This window comes from Sparus aurata, chromosome 17 (assembly GCF_900880675.1).
Source record: "Sparus aurata chromosome 17, fSpaAur1.1, whole genome shotgun sequence".
Classification (NCBI taxonomy): Eukaryota; Metazoa; Chordata; class Actinopteri; order Spariformes; family Sparidae; genus Sparus; species Sparus aurata.
The window spans coordinates 13,818,182-13,841,139 of NC_044203.1; the positions used below are offsets into that span (position 1 = coordinate 13,818,182).

Consider the following 22,958-nt stretch of genomic DNA (forward strand, 5'->3'; position numbering starts at 1 on the left):
GGGAGCAGACCGACAGACAAATAGACTGGCTGATGCTCTACAGGCTGCAGTATTTACTGGTCTGTAAAGTCAAGGTGGGAGGCTGTGCACGGCCTCGGCGCGCATGTGTGAGTGTGTGCGAGAGAGAAAGCTACTGCTTGTACATCAGACTTTATGTGTGTGTGTAACGTGTGCGTGCATGTGTGTGTTATCAGGGTAGTGCAGACTCTGCTGTCCAGCCGTGTGTGAGATGAGACAGAACGAACGATTTACCACCATGAAACACTAAGCGGACTATTAAACACACACACACGCACACGCACACACACACACAGAAACATCCACATACATCCATTCCGGCAACAGACACACACTTTCACTCTTATCTGTTATATTACGCACACCACACACACACATCCTAATATAGCAGTGGTGTTATCGGAGGTCACTATTGGTCCGTTTCTTGGCCAGGGGTGAGCACTTGGGCCTGTATGATGACAGCCATATCTGCAGATGGAAAACTAACTAGCCAATGGCTTTCCACTCAGCCTCACACGCTACGCACTCAAAACTTGGTCGGAGCCCAATGATGGATCTGTGAAGACACATACGCCCTCCTAACGGCAGGTCAGGAGCAGGGTCGACTGCAGGCAGCACTGTGAAGCTGGAGTTAGCGTCAAGCCCAAGAATATGGATTTTTTTTGGTTTCCATATTCCATCGTTTGCTGTCATTTCTTCTTAATTTTGGAGTAGTTTCTATCAAAAGTTAATTATTGCCTTTGCACTAATTATTTAAAGTGAACGTTCGTTCGGCAGCACATCTGCAGATTCCTTTGAGTGTTTTTGTTCAGTATTAATGTGAGAAGCAATGGGGGCCTTTTCATTTTGCATGATGCAAACTCAACATGTTATTAACTATGAATCAGAGAGCGGCGCCGAGAACACAAGCAAGAGCAGTCTGAGCGATACTCATTCAAACTGGCACAGGATTCAAACAAAAACAAGGCCAGCGAGGCTGCGAAAACACTACTATTCTGCTAAAATCCGAAGTCATTCTGCCCGCATGTGGGTGTTTGTGAAAAATAGGCAGATGAAAAGAGAGAGCGAAGTAGGGTGTGTTGGGCAAGTGCATGTTTTTTAAAATGGGAAAGAGATCTGGATCATGCTTAAAAACATACCAAATCGTTTTTTATTGACAAGAGTTTTGTTGGAGGGGCAAGGACAAGTTCAAATTTAATAACATAATTCTCAGATTTATTTTCCACTAATTTACAGACGGTGGATGTCAAAATGTTATACTATCATCACCTCACTTGAGTTGAATTTAATTCAGCCATGCTTTTGCCCATTATAACAACCATCTACCTGCATGAGGCTTGTGAGTGTCCATCATCATCATCATCATTGTTTGCCATTTAAAAGATGGTTGAGAATTTGTTTAAGGTCCAAAATCTGACAGTTGAAAGTCAGCTGCAAAACAACAGTGGATTTAGAAACCTTTGGTTTAATTCGTTAAGAAGCACCGGTCTCATCATTATTTTATAGCTGTAGTTTCCAGTGGTGGAAAGAGTACAGAAAATCTGTACAGCAGTAAAGGTACAGTTATTTTACTTAGTAAAAGTAAAAGGTTCTTTCTGAAATGCAACTCAAGTCGCATTCGTTGATGTTGATGTTTAATGCACTATCAATAGCAGGCAGTGGATCCAAGGGGGTTTCTGTTTCTCCAACTCTTCAGTCTAAATGTCTCCACACTCCTGCTCTGTTGTGCTCAGTGGTCGTGGTCGGCTCTCCAAACCTGTGCTTGTGTTTTGCGTCTGTATGTCAGGGTTTCTATTAGCCTGTTTGTGGTCCGATAGATTATAATTCAAATTGTACTCAGTTCTCATTTATGATTTTAAAATTATTTAAAAAAGTAACAAAAATAATGTCATGGTGTAAATGTAATTGGAACAGTTTTCCTTCAAATCAACATATAGTTTAATCATTCTTTCTTCACTGGTATACTGTTTGTATTTAAAGGAGAACTTCGGTCGATTTAAACATGCAGCTTCATTGCTCAAGCTACCCTTGACTTGCCAGTACCGAAGACGCGAACAAATTTGGTCCAGCCATTACAGAGCTCCGTGAACGGAGATGTAGCATTGAACGCTAACAGCATGGGGTCAGAACTTTACACTGTGTTTTAAGCATCCTAACATGCTCCACATCTCACACCAAAAGTTATGCAACATCAGCAGACCCTTACAACACAGCACTGTAGCGTGTATGACTCAAAATGAATAAAAAAGTAGTTAAAATAGTGTGTTTGTGCAAGGAGCTACTTACCTGTTTGTTGACACCCGCGTCTTCCGGTAGCTAGACCAAACTAGCATATCCATCGAGTGTGCACTTACCAGGCTTAACAGGCTATTGTAAGGCTCATGGCTCATGGCAGGCTGTAACATGGACCTGTACATTATGAACATAAACACGAAAATGCTGGATTACGTTTCCGTCTCCGCCAGTGAGGGAGTAAGTGCACGCTCGACGGATTGACTAGTTTGGTCTAGCTACCGGAACACACGGATGTCAACAAACAGGTTAGTAGCTGCTTGCACAAACACACTGTTTTAATTACTTTTTTATTCAGTTTGAGTCATACACGCTACAGTGCGGTGTGCTAAGGTGTCTGCTGATGTTGCATAACTTTTGGTGTGAGATGTGGAGCATGTTAAGATGCTTAAAACACAGTGTAAAGTTCTGACCCCATGCTGTTAGCGTTCAATGCTAAGTCTCCGTTCAAGGAGCTCTGTAATGGCTGGACCAAATTTGTTCGCGTCTTCGGTACTGGCAAGTCAAGGGTAGCTTGAGCAATGAAGCTGCATGTTTAGATCGACCGAAGTTCTCTTTTAAATGCACTCGATCAATCCGTTTACTCATCATGAATAGTACTACTCTGCCTGTGAAAGCATGCTTTACCTGGCATGAGCTTAACATGACGTCATCAGTATTGCCTTGGCTGGGGCGTTGAGATGACAGCTTTGAGGGGTTTAAAGTTTGAAAGACGCGGGTAATTTCTTCACATGGAGGGTCGCGGAGGGAAAAGGTGCTGTTATTTGCATTACTGGAAGTGTAGGATCCCCTTATTGCTATCCAACTTGGTGTCAGCCAGCTCCACATACCTTGGCACAAACACTGATGGAGCAAAATAAACAAATAACATGTCTGTACAGGATATTTAGGTTGGAGGCTATTTGGCTGGCTCCTTAGATTGGCACTATCAGCCAGGTCTCTGTTAGAGTCCCAACAGAAACAGCGGGAATTAGCTCATCCATTAGGTTGATACAACAAAACAACAGCAAACTAATAATAGATGCATGATTAGAAACCAATATGGCCCAAAGGCATCAGAGCATTGCAGGTGTTAAACCTGTCCTGAGGAATTAAAGGTGCACTGTGCATCTTTTCTTTAAAGGCCTGTAAACAAACATTGATACGCGGAAGAGCAGCCACATGTTTATTTTTTATTATTTTCTAGCATTAACACAAAGCAGGCTTGTACTTTGACTTGGTGAAAAACAGCGCTTTGCACCTTTAATGTTCGAGATACAGAATTAAGTAACCAAAATTGCTACAGAAAAAGTTCCACAGGGCACCTTTAACAAGATCTCAAATATAAAAAAATACATAACAAGTTAATCATAATTGTGATGTGAGAAATATCATTAACAGCCCTTATTATTTATTCTTTTAATGTGACGGCTAACCTTATAAACCTGAGCACGTCAGTGGCAGGAGCTTTTTAAACGACATGCATGGGACACTTTAAATCCCCCACTCCTGAAAAAAGTTTCTGATGGCAAACTCCCGGCAACCCAAGGGTTTTGTTTATTTTGGGTGTGATGCCAAAAATAAGAGAGATGGATGCTGCTGCACAGATTAAGTCTGAACATTATTCAAATACATTTCCCCAATCTCAAGTGACTTGTTTTACTCAAACTTAAAACGCACACTTTCTAGACAAATTTTTTACTTTTTTTGTTCTTTCTTTTCAGTTCAGATCACACAGACTGCTCCTCCAGGCAACAGCTCACCTTTACTGTATGTTCAGCATCCAAATTTCATATCACAACTATACGCATATATTAGATCCATGCTATTACGGATCAAGGGACTTCCACTGATCAATCATTATTCTTTGTCGTTCACAGGCCAGCTCTATAGGCTCACACGTGAATAAACGCACGCTCTAAATTGAAATGATTGCTAAAAATAAACAACGGATGATTGTTAAAAAAAAAAATAAAAAATTAAAAAACAACAGACTGTTAAAAATCTATTAAGGTCTCTGGAGAAACTCCCCGCCTGCTGATATTTGTTTTGCTCCATTCGCTCTGTTTTTATTGTCTAACTACCCCAGGCCAAACCATCACAAGTGTCTAACTGGGGGGTTGGGGAGGCAGCCAAGTTGAGGCAACACTCGGCTTCTGCTCTCCCAGATTTACATTCAGGAGCCATTTTCTGATTCTGCTACCCAGAATTCTGTCTGTGCAGCTCTCTCTCTCTCTCTCTCTCTCTCTCTCTCTCTTTCCCTCTCTCTCGCTCCCTCTATCACTCCCTTCATTATCAGTGTCCACTCCACAAGAGAGTGAAGCTAGAAAAGCAAGGGATGGAGGGGGGTTGGTGGAGGGTTAAGAGGGAGGGAAGTGGAGAGAAGGAAAAGGTGAGAGACAGAGAGAGAGAGAGAGAGAGAGGGAGAGGGAGAGAGAGAGAGAGAGAGAGAGGGAGAGGTACAGAGAGCTGCAGCTATCTGCTGAAATATTCATGTTGGTGCCAGCAGCTTTTCCATTCCCCGCTCAGCAGGGGGCTGCTGTTTGATACATCCATCGCTCTCTCTCCCTCCCTCTCTCTCTCTCTCTCTCTTTGCTCACCCCCTCCCTGCCTCCCTGCCTCCCTCTGTCTCTCTTCTTAACTAGTCAGGTTAGTGGATAGTAAATGCTCATGCAGAGCTGGAGGGCCGATCTCTCGCCTAACCAGGGCAAAGTAGTGCTGCCCCTCCGTTTCCTCGTGCTCCACGATATTACCAAAAAACATAACCAATCTTTTAGGAATCAAAGCTTCTGCATACGTGTCTCACTTGCATACTAATTAAGTGTCTTAAATGACCAACACTGAGGCTATGAGCTTGGCTGGTGCAATCAGTGGCCTGTGGGCCACATCCAGCCCAGAAGCAACCTCTGAGTGGCCGACCGTACATAAATCTGTTATTTGACTAAATGGGTAAACAACATATAAAGTAGTGTGTTTATGTCTCACACGCAAATTCTTACAGATGTGTACGTAGTAGTCATCATATAACAACACTGTTATTCTTTAACTCCCCTCCCCTTTGTGTTTGGGTAAAATATGTCATTACCAAAAGATAAAAAACTCAAAAGGTTTATAAATAGGCTGCTGAAATGTCTGGCCCATCTTGGTCTGATATTCTGGCCCAATTGTATTTCTAATTAATAGGACCAGGAACCAGGAGATGATACAAATTTGTCTCCTTTCACTGATTCTGTGTTATCATTTAAATCGTGGTGGCTTTCGCTTTAATATGTCTCGGTGTATAGGTGTTTGCTGATCAGAAAGCAGGACGGCTGTATGTTAACGGTGGATTTTGTAATGATGTTTGCACAAGTATGATGAATATTTTAATTTGTCTGGTATTTACTAATTGGCTCGAGTAGACAAACAGAAACAGACCTGTCAATAAGGAGGTCTTCAACAGATTTTGAATGTATGATATTATGACATATATTATATCTTATTTCAGCTGTCTGTTTAATATTATCAGAACAAACAAACAAACAAAAAACATAAAGATAGAAACAAAATCCTGTCATTTCAGGTCAAGTTTCAGAAACACAAGATCATTACAAAATTAGGAGGTTGAATTGATATTTGCTAAATATTAAGTTGTCTACTGTCAGACATTTTTATACAATATCTATATACCTGTTCATGATGTTAGTTAAAAGAACTAAAAGTTGAACCCATTTTAATTAATATCAGCTCACTCTATTATTCATTAACTCAGTGTCGACAAGGTGAAAGCCGCCATCGCTTCTCCTCAACTATTTCTTAATTAGGGGCATTCATGTATTATTTGCTTCTAAGCTCCAACCTTATATAACTGCCAGTAAGTTCAATGTCACATCACAGTAATTTTCTATTGAATTGCAACTGTGAAAGCCTGTTTTACCTGCAGCCAAACACATACAAGCAGAAACAGTCAAGGTCAGCAGTAAAAGATAAGTAAAGAGTACCTTCTGTCCGATTGTCGCTGGTGTGATCTTTTGGGAAATTGTGTTTTTTGAAAAAAACAAAAAAAAACAGCAAGGTGTTACACAGGCCAATATTGTAAAGTATAAAAAAAGTCAACTCAATAAATACTGGGTACCATGTGAAAATGAAAACCCTAATTTGATTATTTTCACTTCAATATTTACTCCAATAAGATTCATATGTGAAAAAGGATAATGCTATTGCTGAATTAAATTCTCATTCGCAACTTAACATGATAATTTCAATAAAGTTCACTTTGGGCTTCCATACTGGACAGAAGTTACATGTGAAACGTTGATCCTTTATTTACTATGCATTATATGTTCATTTAACATTCTGAGTAACATTTTCCCCTTATTATGCCATGGGATGTCGGTTAATTTATCGTACGATCCTCTTATGTGACAAGATTGATAAAAGTATTGATACATTGATACTTTTTTATCAACAACATGTTTAAAATGATAAAATATCTGCATTTGATATTATTGAAAACACTAAAGCTATTGTAAAAAGAGGAAAATAAGTCACATTTTCAAACCAGGGCTGCAGAGATATTAACATTTTTATAGATATTTTTGACATGTTTAGTGACTCTTCTGTACAGCACTGTGTACAAAGAATAAAATATACAATTTTTCTCCTATATGCTGTGGTATTAAAAGAGGTATCTGATTGGTATTTCTTTATACTATTGTTTCAAAGTTTAAATTTCTGTTTTCATGACAACGAATATAATGGTATATTTAGGCGGTTTAGAATTTAGAATACATACGAATGATACAGGATTCATTGCACAATTACAAGGTTCACTATTTTAGGCATTCCTTTTTTATTTTTCTGGTCACACAACCTGTCAGGTGACCCCTTTTACAGGTCCCAGTAAGATGTGTCCCTGCATTTGTTTGTAGGTATTGCATCTGGAACAGTAAAAGAAAAGGTAAAATTCAGGTAAGAAAGAAATTTAAAGAAGACTGCCATAAGACTAAATACGAAGTTTATTTGATGTCCCACATATTTCAAGAAATAGTTATTTGGCTCTGGTAGGTGTTGGTGTCACAAGATCCTATTTAAATCATATTCATTTACTCTCACTACAAGTTTTCCACACAGCCAAGAAAAACAATCCAAGTAAAACACTGCTGAGGATGAAAAAAGTCTCTGAGGGCGAGGTTGTGCCTTTCGGTGAGCGACCACATCATTTTATTTAGAACTGATGTCAGAGCCGGTGGTTAAACAGGGAGGGGCTGCCTGCACGGTGACACTGGGTTCGTGCATGATGGGTGTGTGTGTGTGTGTGTGTGTGTGTGTATGTGGTTTAACCAGCACATGTGTTGGGGGATGTGACAGATGTTGCAGGGGCAAGGATTAGTCTGTGTGTGTCTTTAAGTGTGTGCATTAAAAATATCTTCACCACAGCAGGAAGCCACAGTGGCCAATTACAGTGCAGCATCTGGGCTTGCACACATTTATTAGTGTGTGTGTGTGTGTGTGTGTGTGTGTGTGTGTGTGTGTGTGTGTGTGTGTGTGTGTGTGTGTGTGTGTGTGTGTGTCCATGTGTGTGTGGAGGGGATGGGGAGGTTCAGGCGGAGTTCAGGTTATTTACATCTTAGCATGCAGAGTTTCAGTAAATGGCGCATGGTGTGTGTGGCAGTGGTGAGGCTTTGTGTCACAGCAGCAGAATCCAAACACGCACCATGAAGAAGAATACAGAACAGAGGGAAGAGAATTAGAGAGACAGATAGAAGAGTAAATACAGAGTGGCAAAGTAGACAATGGTGAGAACGGAAAAGACACAGTTTAAGGTTTGGAGGTGGTGTGTGTGTGTGGGGGGGGGGAATAAAACAAAAGCTCCGCCGTTTCCAGCAGAGATGTGAGACGTCGCTGTTTTTTTTCTCTCCATACACTCTGGAAAGAAGGTGTAGAGTGAAAATACGACGGTGCGAACAAAAGGTACAACTGAACATTTTTAGTCTATTGCATAATTCCCCCTGGAGTCTGTGGAAAACTAATTCTATTCATTTTATCGTCTCTTCTTTAATTAGAAGTGTGATTACTTGGCTGGTTGAATAATTGTCGGATGCTTGTGAGTCATTGGTAGGCCGGGGCTCACTTTAATTCGCTTTAAATGAGTTGAATCAACGGAGGAAGAGAAATACTAAGCTAGGGACGTGCGAAGACCTTTTAAGGAACTGTTGCTCAAACCTGAAAGCCGGGCAAAAATAAGAAAATAAACATTACTGCTTATGAAATTGAAGTGATGTGTGTCATTCTTTGCAATCTAATTTCATTTTATTTCAGTGTAGCTGTGAATTGTTCAGAAGCATACATGGCAATTACTATTCACAGGGCATCCCATTGGTTACACCAGTCCTTATCAATTATTTCCACAGCTTCAAAAGACTCACCCAGAGCCCTTACACAATGGCAACAATACTGAGTTTAGCAGCCATATCTGCTCATCTGTGCCTCGCTGAGGCATTTCCGATCCAGTGTCACTTTTTACAGTGGCCCTGAAGGTCAAAACACAACGACATTTCACAAAACACACGCTGTAAAGTTGTTGAGTTTTCTGAAATGTCACTGTCTTTTGTGAAGCGCTGTTGTGCTCTGTGAAATGTGTTTTCTGTAATGTTGTGTTTTTGAGAAATGTTGTGTTTTCTGAAATGATTTTTGGACCTTTGGGGCCACAGCACACGGCGTTTAAGGTATTAATGTAGCCACAACAGCAAAAAAATATTATCATTGTTTTTTTCTACAGGAGGGCAGCTGCAGCTAGAGAGGTCATGTGGGCCGCTGCTGGGGCGACTTCAGCCCAGCATTGTAAACATCCCTGCAGTGACTTCATGTTACACATTGTTGTGATTTATGGTTTCTGTCAAGAAATGTTTTATTCCGTTGTTTTCTCTTATTTCACTTAATCTAACTTTAGTGAGGAAATGAATTTCTGCCCTAATACCTAATCTACTGTAGGTATGACTCTGATTCTGTCTCACTCGTAAGTTGTGAAAATGTATCATGATGTGTGCTGTTGTTTCCTGCTTGGATCGTAGAAAGCTGAAGTTGTCTAAAGCCTAATAGGAAATATGGTTAATATTAACATCAATAGGCAAAACATTGTTATTATTGTTATCATTATAGTGATCACAAATCTCAGATGAGGCCATGGGGGATGAAGATGTGTCTGTGCAAACCCACACAGAGAAAGAAATAACCATTGATCACCTGTGTGATTCTGAGCCTTTGTGGTCTTAATTGGTGGGGTTTTAATTGAACTGCTGAGACAAAAGAGCATGATATTCACTTGGTACGTTATTGATGCTGTATTGTCACTTATTATGATGAGGGCTGCGGGAGATCACGCTGGCTACCAGATATCCACCAATATGATCTGTCCCTGTCTGAACTGTATGTTCAGCGGGGATGAGAGGATTTTCTGGCGCTAAAACGGTTTACCTCCACTTCAGCCGTAGACTTTACTGACTTTACTGTCAATCTACTGTAGATGTTTCTTCAAGATTTAATAAAGATATCAAATCTTGGTAGATTTTTGTCATATTGCACAACTCAAGCCATCTCTTAAAATCTTTACAGATGAAAATCCCAATTCATGCAGCCAGGTTGCATTGCCAGTTCATTCTACTGCATAGTTCATTGAGCTACAAGTGATTAACGGTAAACTGAAGTCCCACTAGATTGTTATAAAGCCTGCCATGGAGACAAATAATGGCACCAGATGATTGGAGATGTAAAAAAGAAGAGTCATTAAGCTTTATAGTAGCTGGAGCAGGAAGACAAGGAGGACAAATGGAGGGAAGAGGAAGATGGAGGTTGTATTCAACGCTTTCAAATAACTTTATAGCAACTCTCCCCAACAGCATCATCAATCAAGGTTTCCTGTGTGTGTGGCTGAGGAGAGAGTCCACTCTAATGTGAGTACATCGACTATAACTTCTATTATTCATACGTTCAGTACAGATACTGTGTTGGCAGCACTGTGTGTGTGTTTGTGTGTTTGTGTGTGTGTGTGTTATATAAGATAAGAAGGGGTAAGTGCACGCTATTAGAAACACATAATGTGTTACCTTTTCCCCCATTCATTCTGCAGAGTGTAAACACAAACCAAAGAACTACTCTACAAACTATATTTCGGAGATGTACCTATAAATATAAAATTCATCATAAAAGCTACACCAGAATAAAAAAAAAAGTAGAATTTTCTATGATTAACAACCTTTTTTTCATTGGCTTTATTAATTATCTTCTATTAAGGAATCATCTATAATTAACCTTCCAAATATAACACAGAACATAGACTGCAACGGCAATCTGACAAGGGGAATTCCTAAACGGGTAAACCCGAAAAACTTTCTGAAGGTGGCCACACTCAATCTGTCAAGAAATAATTAAGAATATGCTCTGACATTAGTAAATGACATTGAGATTGTGTTTCCATTTTTAATTAATTGAATGAAAGTGAAATGACCCCAGTCCTGCTGTGATAATTAGCTGTTAGACAGCTTATATAGAAAATCTACTGGTCTCAAGAAAGACTAATGTCTCGGGGTGCAGGCTGCCTATCCATAGGCAGAAATGCCTTGATTGACTGTTTTATTTGTATTGTATTGGCTACATGTAGCTGTTGATAGTCAACAAAAGCCGGCCTGTTGGTTCAGTAAATGGAGAGACAGAGTAATGGGGAGTATGGATTGCTGCGGTGGATGGATCGCTGTTCAGAGCAGAATGTGCTCATCAGGGCAGAATTAGTCTATCGAGTAGAATAAGATAAAGTATGTAAAATATCCAGTCAGATAATGCATCGCCCTGGCTATCGACTGCACCATCTCAGTGTGAAGGTTATTGGTCTATTTGTTTGCATGTGTTGAAGGGGAGGAGGAGCTGCTTTGATTTTACTCCAAAAAGTTCTAGTGGCTTCAATGACAATTGATTTTGTTGTAATGAAACTAATGATGATAATTTAAAGTCACCCGGTTGTTTGAGTCACTGCCGTCCAATCAGAGTTAAAGCTTGACTTAACTCCTCTGGGATCTGCTGCCAGAGCTGACAGAATATTATCTCACTGACTTAATTCATATACTAATGAAATTTAAATCTGTTTCATCATATAGGGTTATTTTTGTTTATCAGTACAAACCTTGGAACACTTTATTTCCCTCTGTTCAAACCTTTCCTACTCGGTCCTGGAAAAACACAGAGACATGCACCGTTATGTACTGGGTCACCCAAGTTAAAGGCAGGCGAGCCCAAAGAGTATGTGGTAATCGCCATGTTATCTTAACCACGCTGCTACTAAATAAAACCACTATTTACAAGCCCTCAGTGTTGACAGTGCCTCTTGCTGGCCTCAACTGTTTGTCTTTTGTCCCCGTTTTTCCTCTTACTTGTTATCATGTGTGACTACTGCCCCCCAGTGGTCAAAGACAATCACTGCCTCTGTAGCTGCACTGCAGCAGGGTTTTAATTAGGCCAGATATTTCTCTTCTCTCTTAGTGGTCCAAAACAACTTAATGCAGCAGCAAGCTCTGAGCAAGAGGAGGCCCCTCCTTCTCCTCTACCGTGTGTTAGAACACAACAATCTTTTACTTCTGAGAGACTCTGCATTTCTCTAACTTCTGTTTTTGTTTTTGTTTCCCCTCCACTCATGCTCCACTCAGACTCCCAGGAACCTCTCACTCTCCTGCCTCACACATGCTGGATGTTGAACGTCATACCTTCAGGGCCCAACTCCGAGACCATTACTTACTTCTGTTTTACAATCGTCTTATTTTTTGAAAAAACAAAGAGGGGTAAAAAAAATCCCCATCTGTATACATTCTAATAATTCTTTCAATAATTCTCTTGTCATCCTGTTCTCTTCCAAGTCGCCATGGTACATATTGGCCTGCTCATCCTCCTGAATTCATTCTCTTCACATACATATTTTAGAATCTACTTATATCAGATATTTTAACTCATTGTAGTTTCCTTACTGTTTGACACTGTTGGTCTGTTTTGTACATGTGACATTTATTGTTTGTCCGTCATTCCTGGCAGAGGGATCCCTCCTCTGCAGCTCTTCCCGAGGTTTCTTCCAGAGGTTTTTCTCTCTTGCTACAAGGGTTTCCTTACTTGAGCCAAGGACAGAATGTGTGCACTGTGCAGATTGTACTACCCACTAAGGCAATGTAAGTTGTGATTATAGGCTATATAAATACAATTGACTTCCCTCTTTTTGGGGTTTGTTCACTCACATGGATGTTTAAGCTTCACTGTGCTCAACTGACATTGGAGTTTAACATGATCGCAAATTTGGAGCCAGCGTTGGTCCAATATGCAACTTCCGCAAGTGCACACACAGTGAGAGTGGGCATTTCTCCTTTCTTTAATGTACTCTGTAGTTAAACTTGACATTTTTATTTTTTTTAAGAATCTTTTACAAAGACACTGAACTTTTAAGTGGAATGTAGAGATCAGATCAGACAGATTGTTATTTAAAGGGTGCGTATGTCAAAACACAGGGAGGGATCTTTAAAGTGATCTCATTTCATTTCACTGAAACTGCTGGATTTGCAGATTAAACCTTGAGATAAGTAACGCGTCACAGTGTGTCGCCCTTATTTTCAAAGATGCATTAAAATTGATTGTGATTCAGGTGTGAGTGAAAATGTCCCCTGCTGGTGTCTTCGAGGATGCTTCACCATCCAGCTACTCAATCATTAAAGCTTATTAATAGTGACATTAGTAGGCTGTTTTCACATTATCCTTTAAGTCTTTCCTTGTTTGTATTCAGAGTCTTTATGTTGTCGTTCTGTTATAACTGCCCTCTGTGCAGTCTTAAATGCACCCCAAAAATAAATCATTCATGGTTGTGCATTAGCTAACTCAACCAAATTGATTTTCACTGTAATGCTGAAAACAACGACCACATAACCGCCCTGAAAATAATCAGTAATCGTAGTTGGGGTGCTTGAAGAAGCACCACTGTGGCCCCTAACACAGACACCACCTCTGCCTCCAGCCCGCCAGCCTCATTAATCAACAGTAGCAGATTTGTCATCATCAGCTTCTATACTACTGTCATCTCCATTTCCTTTCTATTTATTGGTACCTCTGTGCCAATTCAAACATGTGACTTGGCAGCATGGCTTCTGTCATTCTATTGTTTCTATTGTTTTTTCTTGCCAATTTGGCTCTACAGTGTAGAGTTGTTCACTTTAAAGCACCCAACAGAGAGAAGTCATTCTTCTTCGCTCAGTTATTTCGTAATGAAAGTGAGTAAGACAGGGCACAACTCAAATGTTTATGTGTGCAATTGTTTTTGATATGTGAGCTGATATACAGTATTCATCAGCTCAAAGAGGGGTGTCCTTGTCAGGGTCCGGGACAGGAACACGGCTTCCTCTCCAAAAGCGACAGCCTGACTGAAAGCACACAGACCGTCAGCGCCAGTGCACCATGGACAGGGCTGCGGTGGCGTCGGCCCGCAGGACTCCCTCAGTACCGGAATGCAACATCTCGACCTCCACCCTGGCCTTCGACCATCACTTCACCACAACCGCCACAGGATTACTCCTCCTAGCTGAGATAGTAAGTGTGAATATGGATTTCAAGATGTTCGGCGCCTGAATTGATGGCAAGAAATTACTTTTGGGATAACTGATACATTTAATGGAGCAGTAACAGGAAGTGGAAATAATTAAAATGTTTATGAGAGACAATAATAGAGCTTGTTTCTGTTAGGGTAGCACAGTAGAACATGTATGAAGGCAGGGTCTGTACACAAATACATTTTTTAATCCTTTTCTTTGAAAAAGATTTGAAACTCACATGAGTAAAAAAAAAAAAGTCATGAAAGGATTGATGTATCATTCCTTCGACTGTATTTAATGGAGTTACAGAAAATCTATGAAGCTATTTTCTAAGAAAATAGGAAGTTAACCGAAAACATGCCAAGCAAATTGACTCTTCCTCCTTTCTATCTCTCATTGTCTCCCTTCCTTTTTAAATCAGCAGCGGGAAAAAGTCTGGACAGTTTTTCTGTAAATACAGTCTGGCTGGCTGCCATGCAGAGGCTGGGCAGGCCACTGTCAGACTAATCTGATTGGAAACGCCTGCAGAAAGTTTTAAGTCAAGTTTCAAACCAATCGCACTCTAAACTTGTCTATTTATGTAACAGATTGGTCAGATCATAACTTTCAAGTCATCGATCAATTAGAAGATGATGAAAAAATCTAAATGACATCCTGAAAATACCACACTTGACTGCTAATTCAGGGTTAAATTAATAGGACAGGTGCACGGAAACATCTCACTGACTCAGCAGATGACCTCTGAGGGATTTCATTTAAACAGACCTCAAATTAAACTTGAACTCGTGTTTTACAGAAAATGTTTTCTTGTCGGATATGAAACATCCAGCAGGAATCTTTTGTTGTGAAACAGGAAGGGTGGGATTGGTTTTGGCGTAAGAGGAAAGAGATTTAGTTCCTCCACACAACGCTTCAGATTCAGAGGAGACGGAGGCATGTTGGGTGCAAGGTTATTATAGTTAACTGAGACTGACCTAAAATTAGATGACACAAACATTTTAGAGAACAGAAATTGAAACAAAATCCTTTAAAGACTTTAAAAAAGTAACAGAAGCAATATTGATAGGAGGTGCTTTACAAGGGGCTGTGTTTATATTGTATTACCTAATCTGAATTTCTCTCATCTCGCTCCTGATGAATACCCCCACCACTTCCCAATGTTATTAAAAAAAGAACATTAAAGCTATAAAGATCAGTGATGGAATATAAGCAGTCCTACATGTTCTTAAGTCCAGTCTATCCTACTTACGTATTTCCATTTTTAATTAGTTTGATTTGCAATCAGATAAAAAACTAATTGCACGACACTGATTCTGATCATTTAATGAAAATGCAGAATATTGACTGATAATCATCCAGGCTTACGATTGGTTGACATATGTACAATGTAAACTTATACATTAATATATGTAGAACTGAACTATTGTTTCATTTTGTGTAGTATAATGTGTATGTATTTTTGATATTCGTTGGTGCCTATGTATATATTTGCAGTGTATATGCTGTGTATATTGTATAACGTGCATACACGTAACATAATATGTGACAAATGTACTTATTGTAAGTCGCTTTGGACAAAAGCGTCTGCTAAATGCTCTGAATGTAAATGTAAATAATATGTTATCTTCATCTTTTCATCCCTTTATCTCATTAAGGTTTTTTTGCATTTCACTGCACATTAGTATTGAATGCTCTCTGTACGTGACAAGAAAAGAGCTTTGAATTTACTTGTACTTTTGACACTACAGTAAGTACATGTATTGCCCCAAAACTAATTTTGAGAATTATGTACATTTAATGTGAGATATAGTATGACTTTAGGGTTCTTTTTTAAATGTATTTAAAATTATTTTAATCTAATTTAAATAACTTTACTAAAACTAAAAAGAAATTAAACAATATCAAAAATCTCAAACAAGCAAACCCACTCTGAAGCAAAATTGAACTGAAACCATCATTAAAAACTAAATAAAAACTCAGATAAATGGAAAATGCAATAACTCTTGTGCTAACTATACTGGCTATGACTGCCTCAAAATGCTTTATTTAATTTCCCATATCGGCCCTAACCCTATACACAGAGATTATATAGAGAACAACTGTGCCAACCTGTCCCACCACATTTGTCTCTTTTCTCCTCATGTTACTAGTTTCATCTTTTACCTGTGCTTGTTTTTCATTTCCTTCTTTCACTCTGAAGTAAATCGAGAAGTAATTTGAGGTCTTAAATTACTCTCTTGTCCTCCAGGTGTGTGGCATGTTGGTGTGGATTCTGGTCGGGGGCACGGAGTACTTCCTGCTGTCTGCTCTCTGCTGGGTGATGTTTGTTGCCGTCGTGTGTTGGGTTCTGACCGTTTGCCTGTTTATAGTTTACCTTACTGGAGTCCACAACAGGATACCACAGATCCCCTGGACAACCCTGGTGACACACGCACACACACGCACACACACACACACACACACACACACACACACACACACACACACACGCACACCATTATCAGTTTTCGGCTTCATGCTTGAGAGAACTGTCTGACTGCTTTGTCCTGTTTATCTGTGCGTCACTCTTCATGTCTTCTGTCTCCCAGTCACTGTGTGTGAACTGCAGTGCTGCTGCTCTGTATCTGGTGACAGCAGTGGTTGATGCTCTCTCAGTCAACCAGGCCATCAGGGGGCGACACAACTACAACTGCTGGGCAGCATCTGCAGTAAGAGCACTCCTGTTAATATGATGTGTGGAGGGAAATGGTCATCCAAACAGAAGGATTTTGTCATTAGCTGTTTATGTATCACAAATATAAATGAGGTTTTATGGATTCACATTACACACAACAAGACAAGACAAGACAAGACAAGACATGAGACATGGTGGCTTTTGGAGCTGATTCTTACAGACTGATTAGATTGTTTTAACTAACAAGAGACTTATGTTTTCAATAAAACAGCAACGATATCCTTTACTAGTCTTTGTATGGGTGTAGCTCCAAAAACAGCCGATTCTACATTTTCCATAATGCATCTTTACAGGGTGATTTCAGTGATCTTCAGGCTGACACACTTTGGAAACCTCTTTTATTTGACACATACAATATTATGTAGCAGCTTTCACATGCTGAGCAATATTCAAAGTGTAAACTGGACTTGGTGGATTGTGTGTAGATTGTGTCTACAACCACTTGAAAATATACTATACAAATCAAATAAAGCATTAGATAAGTACAAATGGGAACAACTTATTTAAGGCACCCAAAACGCCAGATGTGACAATGTCAATAACTTTAAGGTGTCATGTCATGGCAAGATTGACATTTAAAGAAGAGTATCATAACATGACATTTGTCCTCATAGCAGTAAATAACTGAAGTGACGAGAAAGTCCTCATTCTGTCATTTTACTAAAAGGAGCTGTTTACCACCTGGTTAATAACAAATGGCTTGTAGCTCCAGGGCTCACTTTGTCATTTCTGACTGAAGTGTTTCAAACATGTGCCATTCACCTGCCACATCAGTTCTTCTCTGGTGGGCTACCATGTACCTTTATTGCATTATCTGGATGCTATGTGGACATTTAATCTTAACCGTTGCTTTGACTTGCAGAGAGTAGATAATGATTAAATGTTTTTAACATATTAAAAGCCACTTGTTCTCCTTCTCACTGTTTCCTTGTCCCTCTTTACTTCCCCTTGTTCTGCTTTTCTCATCTGTTCTCCGCTTTTCATGCCTTTAGTTCTTTGCATTTCTCACCACACTGTGCTATGCAGGAAGTAGTTACCTGAGCTACCGTGCCTGGAAAACCACAGAGGAGGAACATTAAAAACAAGACATTGTTCAGACTTTTCTCTGGGCATCTCGACTGGGACCTGACTGCAGACCAGGACAAAGCTTATGTCGAATTAAAACTCTTATCCGGACTGTAAATATGATCTCAACGAACTTTGTGGACTCACAGTTACTACACATCTGTAAAGCTAAGTTCATTGAGGCCAAGTCAGTTCAAAATCATAGACATCATTTTTCAGCATGTTCGCTGGTATATTTTTGAGGGTGCATGTACTGTAGTGACACATGAATTAACATACAGCTGTCTACAATTGTGCACAAATGAATAAATGAAGCTCAATAAAGCTAGTAATATCAAACATTTTCTGTTATATTTGTAGCAGTTGAGGCACTTCTCAGCAGGAAGGATCACTTAACACATGGATGTGCCCCAGTGGTGGACTTGGTTTGTATGGTTAGCCAATATATGTGGTGGGGCACCAGAGCACAGAAAGCTGTTACATATTCCCAGTGAAGAGAGAGCCATTCACCATGTTGGGCATCCAAGAGGGCACTGTCCCACTAATTTCAAACATGAAGCCACCAGGATGTTTTTAAGTTGACGACGTAAACAGTTAAGGTTGACTCTCTAATCAGATTGCGTTCAATCAATCAGACTGAATCAATATTTTCCTTGTATCCATAGTAATTCAGTATACACATTGTGTCAAGTCAGGACTCAGACTTTTAGAAAATGTTTCGCTTTAAATTTTTAGCTTCAATATTGTTAAACCAAGTTGATTTTCTCTTCATGTGTTATGATTTTAGGTTATCGTCACAAGGTCAAAAACGGTCAAAAACCAGAGTATGCTGCATGCAGCAGAATTTAATGATTCAGACTGAACATTTCAACAACTATTGGAAAGAGGCAGAAATAAAAATCACATGTTCATTCTTTAAACTAATTACTTTATTCATTACATAGAAAAAGGAAATGTGAAAAAACTCAGCTGACCTTATTCACACGGTGGCCATTTCGCTCATCACACTCATCAACATTACCATTTCATTATGTCCTGTATGGTTCATTTCCAAGATAAAAAAAAAATGTCTCCAAGATGTGTGTTGATATTTCTGATTATTGCATCAAACAGGGACTATAGTTAGAATGTAGTTGAATGCTAACATTAGCTGTTGCCTTATGGAGCTAATCTGGTACCAAACCTGTTGTTTTACCGTGAAATATGGTCCGATGATTAATGATGATTGAACTATGCATTTGCTTAACAGTTGTTAATTAATCAGGAAGCAGTGAAATGATAGGAATTGTCAGATTGCCTACGTTTCTATGACTTGCACCTGAGAACACAGCAGTGTTCAGTGTTGTGATGTCAGAGACAACATTTTGATTAGGTGCAACAAATCATATAATTTGTTTTATTTCATCATTGTTCAGAAATCATTGTCCCCTGATAAATGTATTATTTAAATTGATCCAAAAAGTCCAAAAAGTCATATAATACGATCCAGTGCACATGTTGCACTAACCAGGAAACATCATTTCAGTCATTCATTCTGTGCTGCTGCTGTTGCCTTGATTCATGTAGATTGCCCCCCAGTGAGCAGCCAGTGAGGTTATCCCGTTGCCATTGAACCGGCCACTCAGCAGTCTGAGCTCTGAGTCCGTGTGGTTTGCGTACATGTTAAAGGATGTCTGTAACACAACATCAGCAGTTAATACATGACCATGAGTATAACCATCGATAAGTGAAACAAACAGACAGGGTAGAAGGTAAAGACCTGTGTTGGCTGTCCAACGACAAGAGAGCGCCCTCTGGAGGTCACAAAGATCACCTGATAGATGTAGTTGGAGGGGTGGAATTTGCCAGAGACCTGAGACAGACAGTGTGTGCGCATCAACACAGTTGTTAGTGTGTTTCATCTTCAGTAAATAAACACATGTATTCATGCAAAATGATGGGCAAATATAGTTTGATGCAAATTACAGTGTTAATAATTTAAAAAGAAAACTGCTTGTACAACTTTTATTTCCTCAACCTGTATTATAAACTGTTTGTGAATGTATATCAATTAAATAAATATTACATTTACATAGTTTGATAATTAAAGAGTAAGATTAAATAAATACAAAAAAAGATTTTAAAAACGGAAGTTTCTTTTCTGAGGCACAGCTTTTTTTTAATCATAATTCATAACCTATTATATTTACCATACCAAATTATATTTTAGTACCAGTGAAGTCGCTCACCTGAACAATGACCTCATTGTCAAAGAGAATCAGCTCATGCGCTTTGTTTAATACACGACCAACCCTTGCAGACCAAATGTATTCGTAGCGCAGCTGGATGCTGCAAGACACAGGAGAGAGGAAACTGTTAAATCAAAGACGACAACAAGACGTGAAGGCACTAAATGTATGAAGAATGATTGGAGAGAAAACACAGGGACAGCCATACATACTGCGACTGTTGTAATAACAAGAACAATGAGACAGTACAGCAAACGCATAGAAAGCAGAGATAAACACTGAAACCGCATGAAGCATTAAGGGACTGTATGAAAAGAATTTGGGCGAGAGGGTCGTCTTGGTTTTTAATAAACTAAAACTTTCCCTTTACAAGATCAAGTGTAACGCCATCCCCACTAATATCTCAAAGTAATATAACAGCATTGAACTGATACAACTCATTGAATCATAGTTCCAGCCACCCTGAACCAAGCTGAACAGTTATTACTACCATCAGTTACTAGATACAGGCTTGCTGTAGGTCAAGGGAGGGATACAAATTAAATGTAATCGTAGGTTAAGAACAAAAATAAAGACTAATGCCTGCTCTTACAAATATTTCACACCACCCTCCCTTCAGCTAAAACAAATACATCCTCCCCTCTCTTTTGTTGGTCCCTTCTACCCAGTGATCATTTTCGTACAGTCCCGAAGCTTATATGGCCAAGAAGGATATGCGACTGACCCAGTGATGTAAGTGTTGGGAATCTCCCAAACCCTGATCGCTGTAATCCTTCCCATTCCCTCTGTGGAGAAGGACGTGCCACTACCACCCCCAACAGCAACAGAGTAGGAGTTGGGCACCATGGCAGCTAGAGGGATTTAAAAAAAATGCATGTGACGGTCAAGAGGAAGCTACTGCTTCTTGTTCAAAGCTTGATTTGTGTATAAAAGTTTAGTATAATATATATAGCTGGTGTCAAAAGGTCTCAGTCCGTTGAGTCAGTTTCTTACGTGCTGCCACAGAGCTGGTGCAGAGCACAGCGAAGATCAGGAAGAAAAACATTCTGATGTGTGAGGGAGTCCAGAGACAACACTGGAATCTGAAACCAATTCATTAAACATCATTAACATCATCATCATAATTATCAGCAGCTCTATGAATTTCTTTGGACATGAAATCAATCTGAAATTTGTTTTTGGAAGTATCAACTCAACTCATCATCACATCACCACCATCACCACCACCATCACCACCATCATCACCACCATCATCATCATCATCATCATCATCACCATCACCACCATCATTATTATCATCATCACCATCATCATCATCATTATCATCATCATCTTCATAATTATCAGCAGCTCTAGGTATTTCTTCAGACATGGTGGTTTTGAAAAGCAGTGACTCAACAATCTTAACTAAAATCTGTGTAAATACTCTTAAAATCTTCATAATCAGCGGTAAAAGGAGTTACGACCCACATTGTTTAAAGCTGCAGCTACAGATGCTTAAACTCACCTGCCGTCAGGAGCACCTGGAGCCAGCTAGAGTCCTGAGCAGAGGGTGAGCTGACACCGTGACTGTGGCCCTTAAATAGCAACAACTCTCTTCCTCATTGCATCCATCAGAACATTCCTTCTTGACAGCTGCTTACAGCTGAACAATAGTACACCTGTTTTAATTGTCTCTCAGGTGTTTGCTTCTGGGAATCTGAAGTTGAACCAGGAAGAACAACAATAGATACAGAAACATATTTCTCACTGTGCCTACAGAAAAGGCAGTCATGTCTGATTCAACCCAGCACTTAACCTCTCATGATGCTGTCTCTCATAAGTTTAAATGAGATGTTCAATTATTCTTTTTTTTCCAAGCACTTTAAGCACTTCTTGTCCATGTTGGCTTAATTCATGGAAACAGCAAGGACAAGAAGTTCTTTAACTTTCTTAACTCTAAAGATTGTGTAATATTTTTCAAAGCTCAAGAGAAGCTAATAAATGGACCACAGCTGAGACTTTTCTAACTGACCTTGAAGTACACTTGCAGGGGCACATGAAATAGTTCCAACATGAAACTGCTCACAACAAGGTATGCAGATTTTCTTGAGTAACAGGTTCGTCAGTTCTGGAAAGAGACATTTCTGTTGCATTTTTCAATTGTATATGTTTTAGCGCTTTGAACTCCACAAGCAAAGTGGGTTGCGGGTTTTTTGGGCTTGTTCTTCCTTGTTCCTCGTCCTATTGTATTGTATTTCCTATTGTTTTGAATTCCTGGAACTAAAACAAAAAAGGATCAACAGGATTGTTGTATATATTTTACAATTTTTTAATCTATATAACTAGTTTTATAATTGTTTTATACTTGTTCATATTTGATATTTATTTGCCAACTAAGAGCTGCTATCTGTGTTTTGTTGTTTTTGAAACAATGTCAGTAAACATCTATCTATCCATCTATCCATCTATCTATCTATCTATCTATCTATCTATCTATCTATCTATCTATCTATCTATCTATCTATCTATCTATTTTATTCCATTTGTATTGTATTCTATTTTTTATGGCTGGTATCTCCAAAACTCAGCAGCTCACACCAAAACAATCTAGATGCATAAACAGCAATACAGGTTAGAAAAAAATATATGTTTTTTTGATCTTGAGGTGAACTGTCCCTTTAAAGCCATGAATTTCCCCCCAAAAAACAGACGAGAGCAGGCATAGAACCTTTTGGAAGAAAACAAATGCTGTGGCAGTGCCAGTGCCCGGGCCAAACTGAAAAAGCTAGTAGCAACTCACGTGAAAGCTGCTGTGTTGCATTTAATGCATCAAAAAACACCACAATGTATGATTTCCTTTACCTCCACAACGATCCATGGCTTCAGGCTATCAGCAGAGAGGTTGAAAAGGGTTAACTGGGCCGTTGTGAAAAATTCAGCATCACAGGTTAGTTAATGATGTTACAGAGGAAATGTCATGTGTGCAGATTGTTTCGTTGATTGCAATGAATCAGAAAAAGAGTCTCGGTGAAGATGTAAATACAGTTTTTACAGTAAAAACATATGGACCTG

General features: G+C 39.4%; 2 protein-coding genes across 2 annotated transcripts; one reads left to right on the forward strand and one right to left on the reverse strand.

Moving 5' to 3' along the window:
• The first annotated feature begins 13,693 nt into the window (after window positions 1–13,693).
• On the forward strand, window positions 13,694–18,015 carry cmtm8b (CKLF-like MARVEL transmembrane domain containing 8b). The gene is made up of 4 exons (XM_030392611.1): window positions 13,694–13,875; window positions 16,126–16,299; window positions 16,466–16,585; window positions 17,604–18,015. The coding sequence occupies exons 1-4, from the start codon at window positions 13,744–13,746 to the stop codon at window positions 17,688–17,690; spliced, it is 513 nt and encodes a 170-aa protein (XP_030248471.1). The 5' UTR covers window positions 13,694–13,743; the 3' UTR covers window positions 17,691–18,015.
• Window positions 18,016–18,583: 568 nt separating this feature from the next.
• Window positions 18,584–21,463, reverse strand: LOC115566686 (zymogen granule membrane protein 16-like). The gene is made up of 6 exons (XM_030392610.1): window positions 21,412–21,463; window positions 20,898–20,986; window positions 20,629–20,755; window positions 19,905–20,004; window positions 19,436–19,528; window positions 18,584–19,349 (listed from the first exon to the last, which is right to left on the reverse strand). Exons 2-6 carry the CDS (start codon window positions 20,947–20,949, stop codon window positions 19,206–19,208), a joined length of 516 nt encoding a protein of 171 aa, XP_030248470.1. The 5' UTR covers window positions 20,950–20,986; window positions 21,412–21,463; the 3' UTR covers window positions 18,584–19,205.
• Between the last annotated feature and the right edge of the window lie 1,495 nt (window positions 21,464–22,958).

Bases quoted from the DNA above. Each gene is read 5' to 3' on its own strand.
- LOC115566686 (XM_030392610.1), bottom strand. From the start codon at position 20,949: ATGTTTTTCTTCCTGATCTTCGCTGTGCTCTGCACCAGCTCTGTGGCA. The intron at 20,005-20,628 runs GTCAGTCGCATA...TGTGTCTTGCAG, and splicing joins CCCAACACTTACATCACTGG to CATCCAGCTGCGCTACGAAT. The intron at 19,529-19,904 runs GTGAGCGACTTC...TGTCTGTCTCAG, and splicing joins ACAATGAGGTCATTGTTCAG to GTCTCTGGCAAATTCCACCC.
- cmtm8b (XM_030392611.1), top strand. From the start codon at position 13,744: ATGGACAGGGCTGCGGTGGCGTCGGCCCGCAGGACTCCCTCAGTACCG. The intron at 16,300-16,465 runs GTGACACACGCA...TCTGTCTCCCAG, and splicing joins AGATCCCCTGGACAACCCTG to TCACTGTGTGTGAACTGCAG. The intron at 16,586-17,603 runs GTAAGAGCACTC...TCATGCCTTTAG, and splicing joins ACTGCTGGGCAGCATCTGCA to TTCTTTGCATTTCTCACCAC.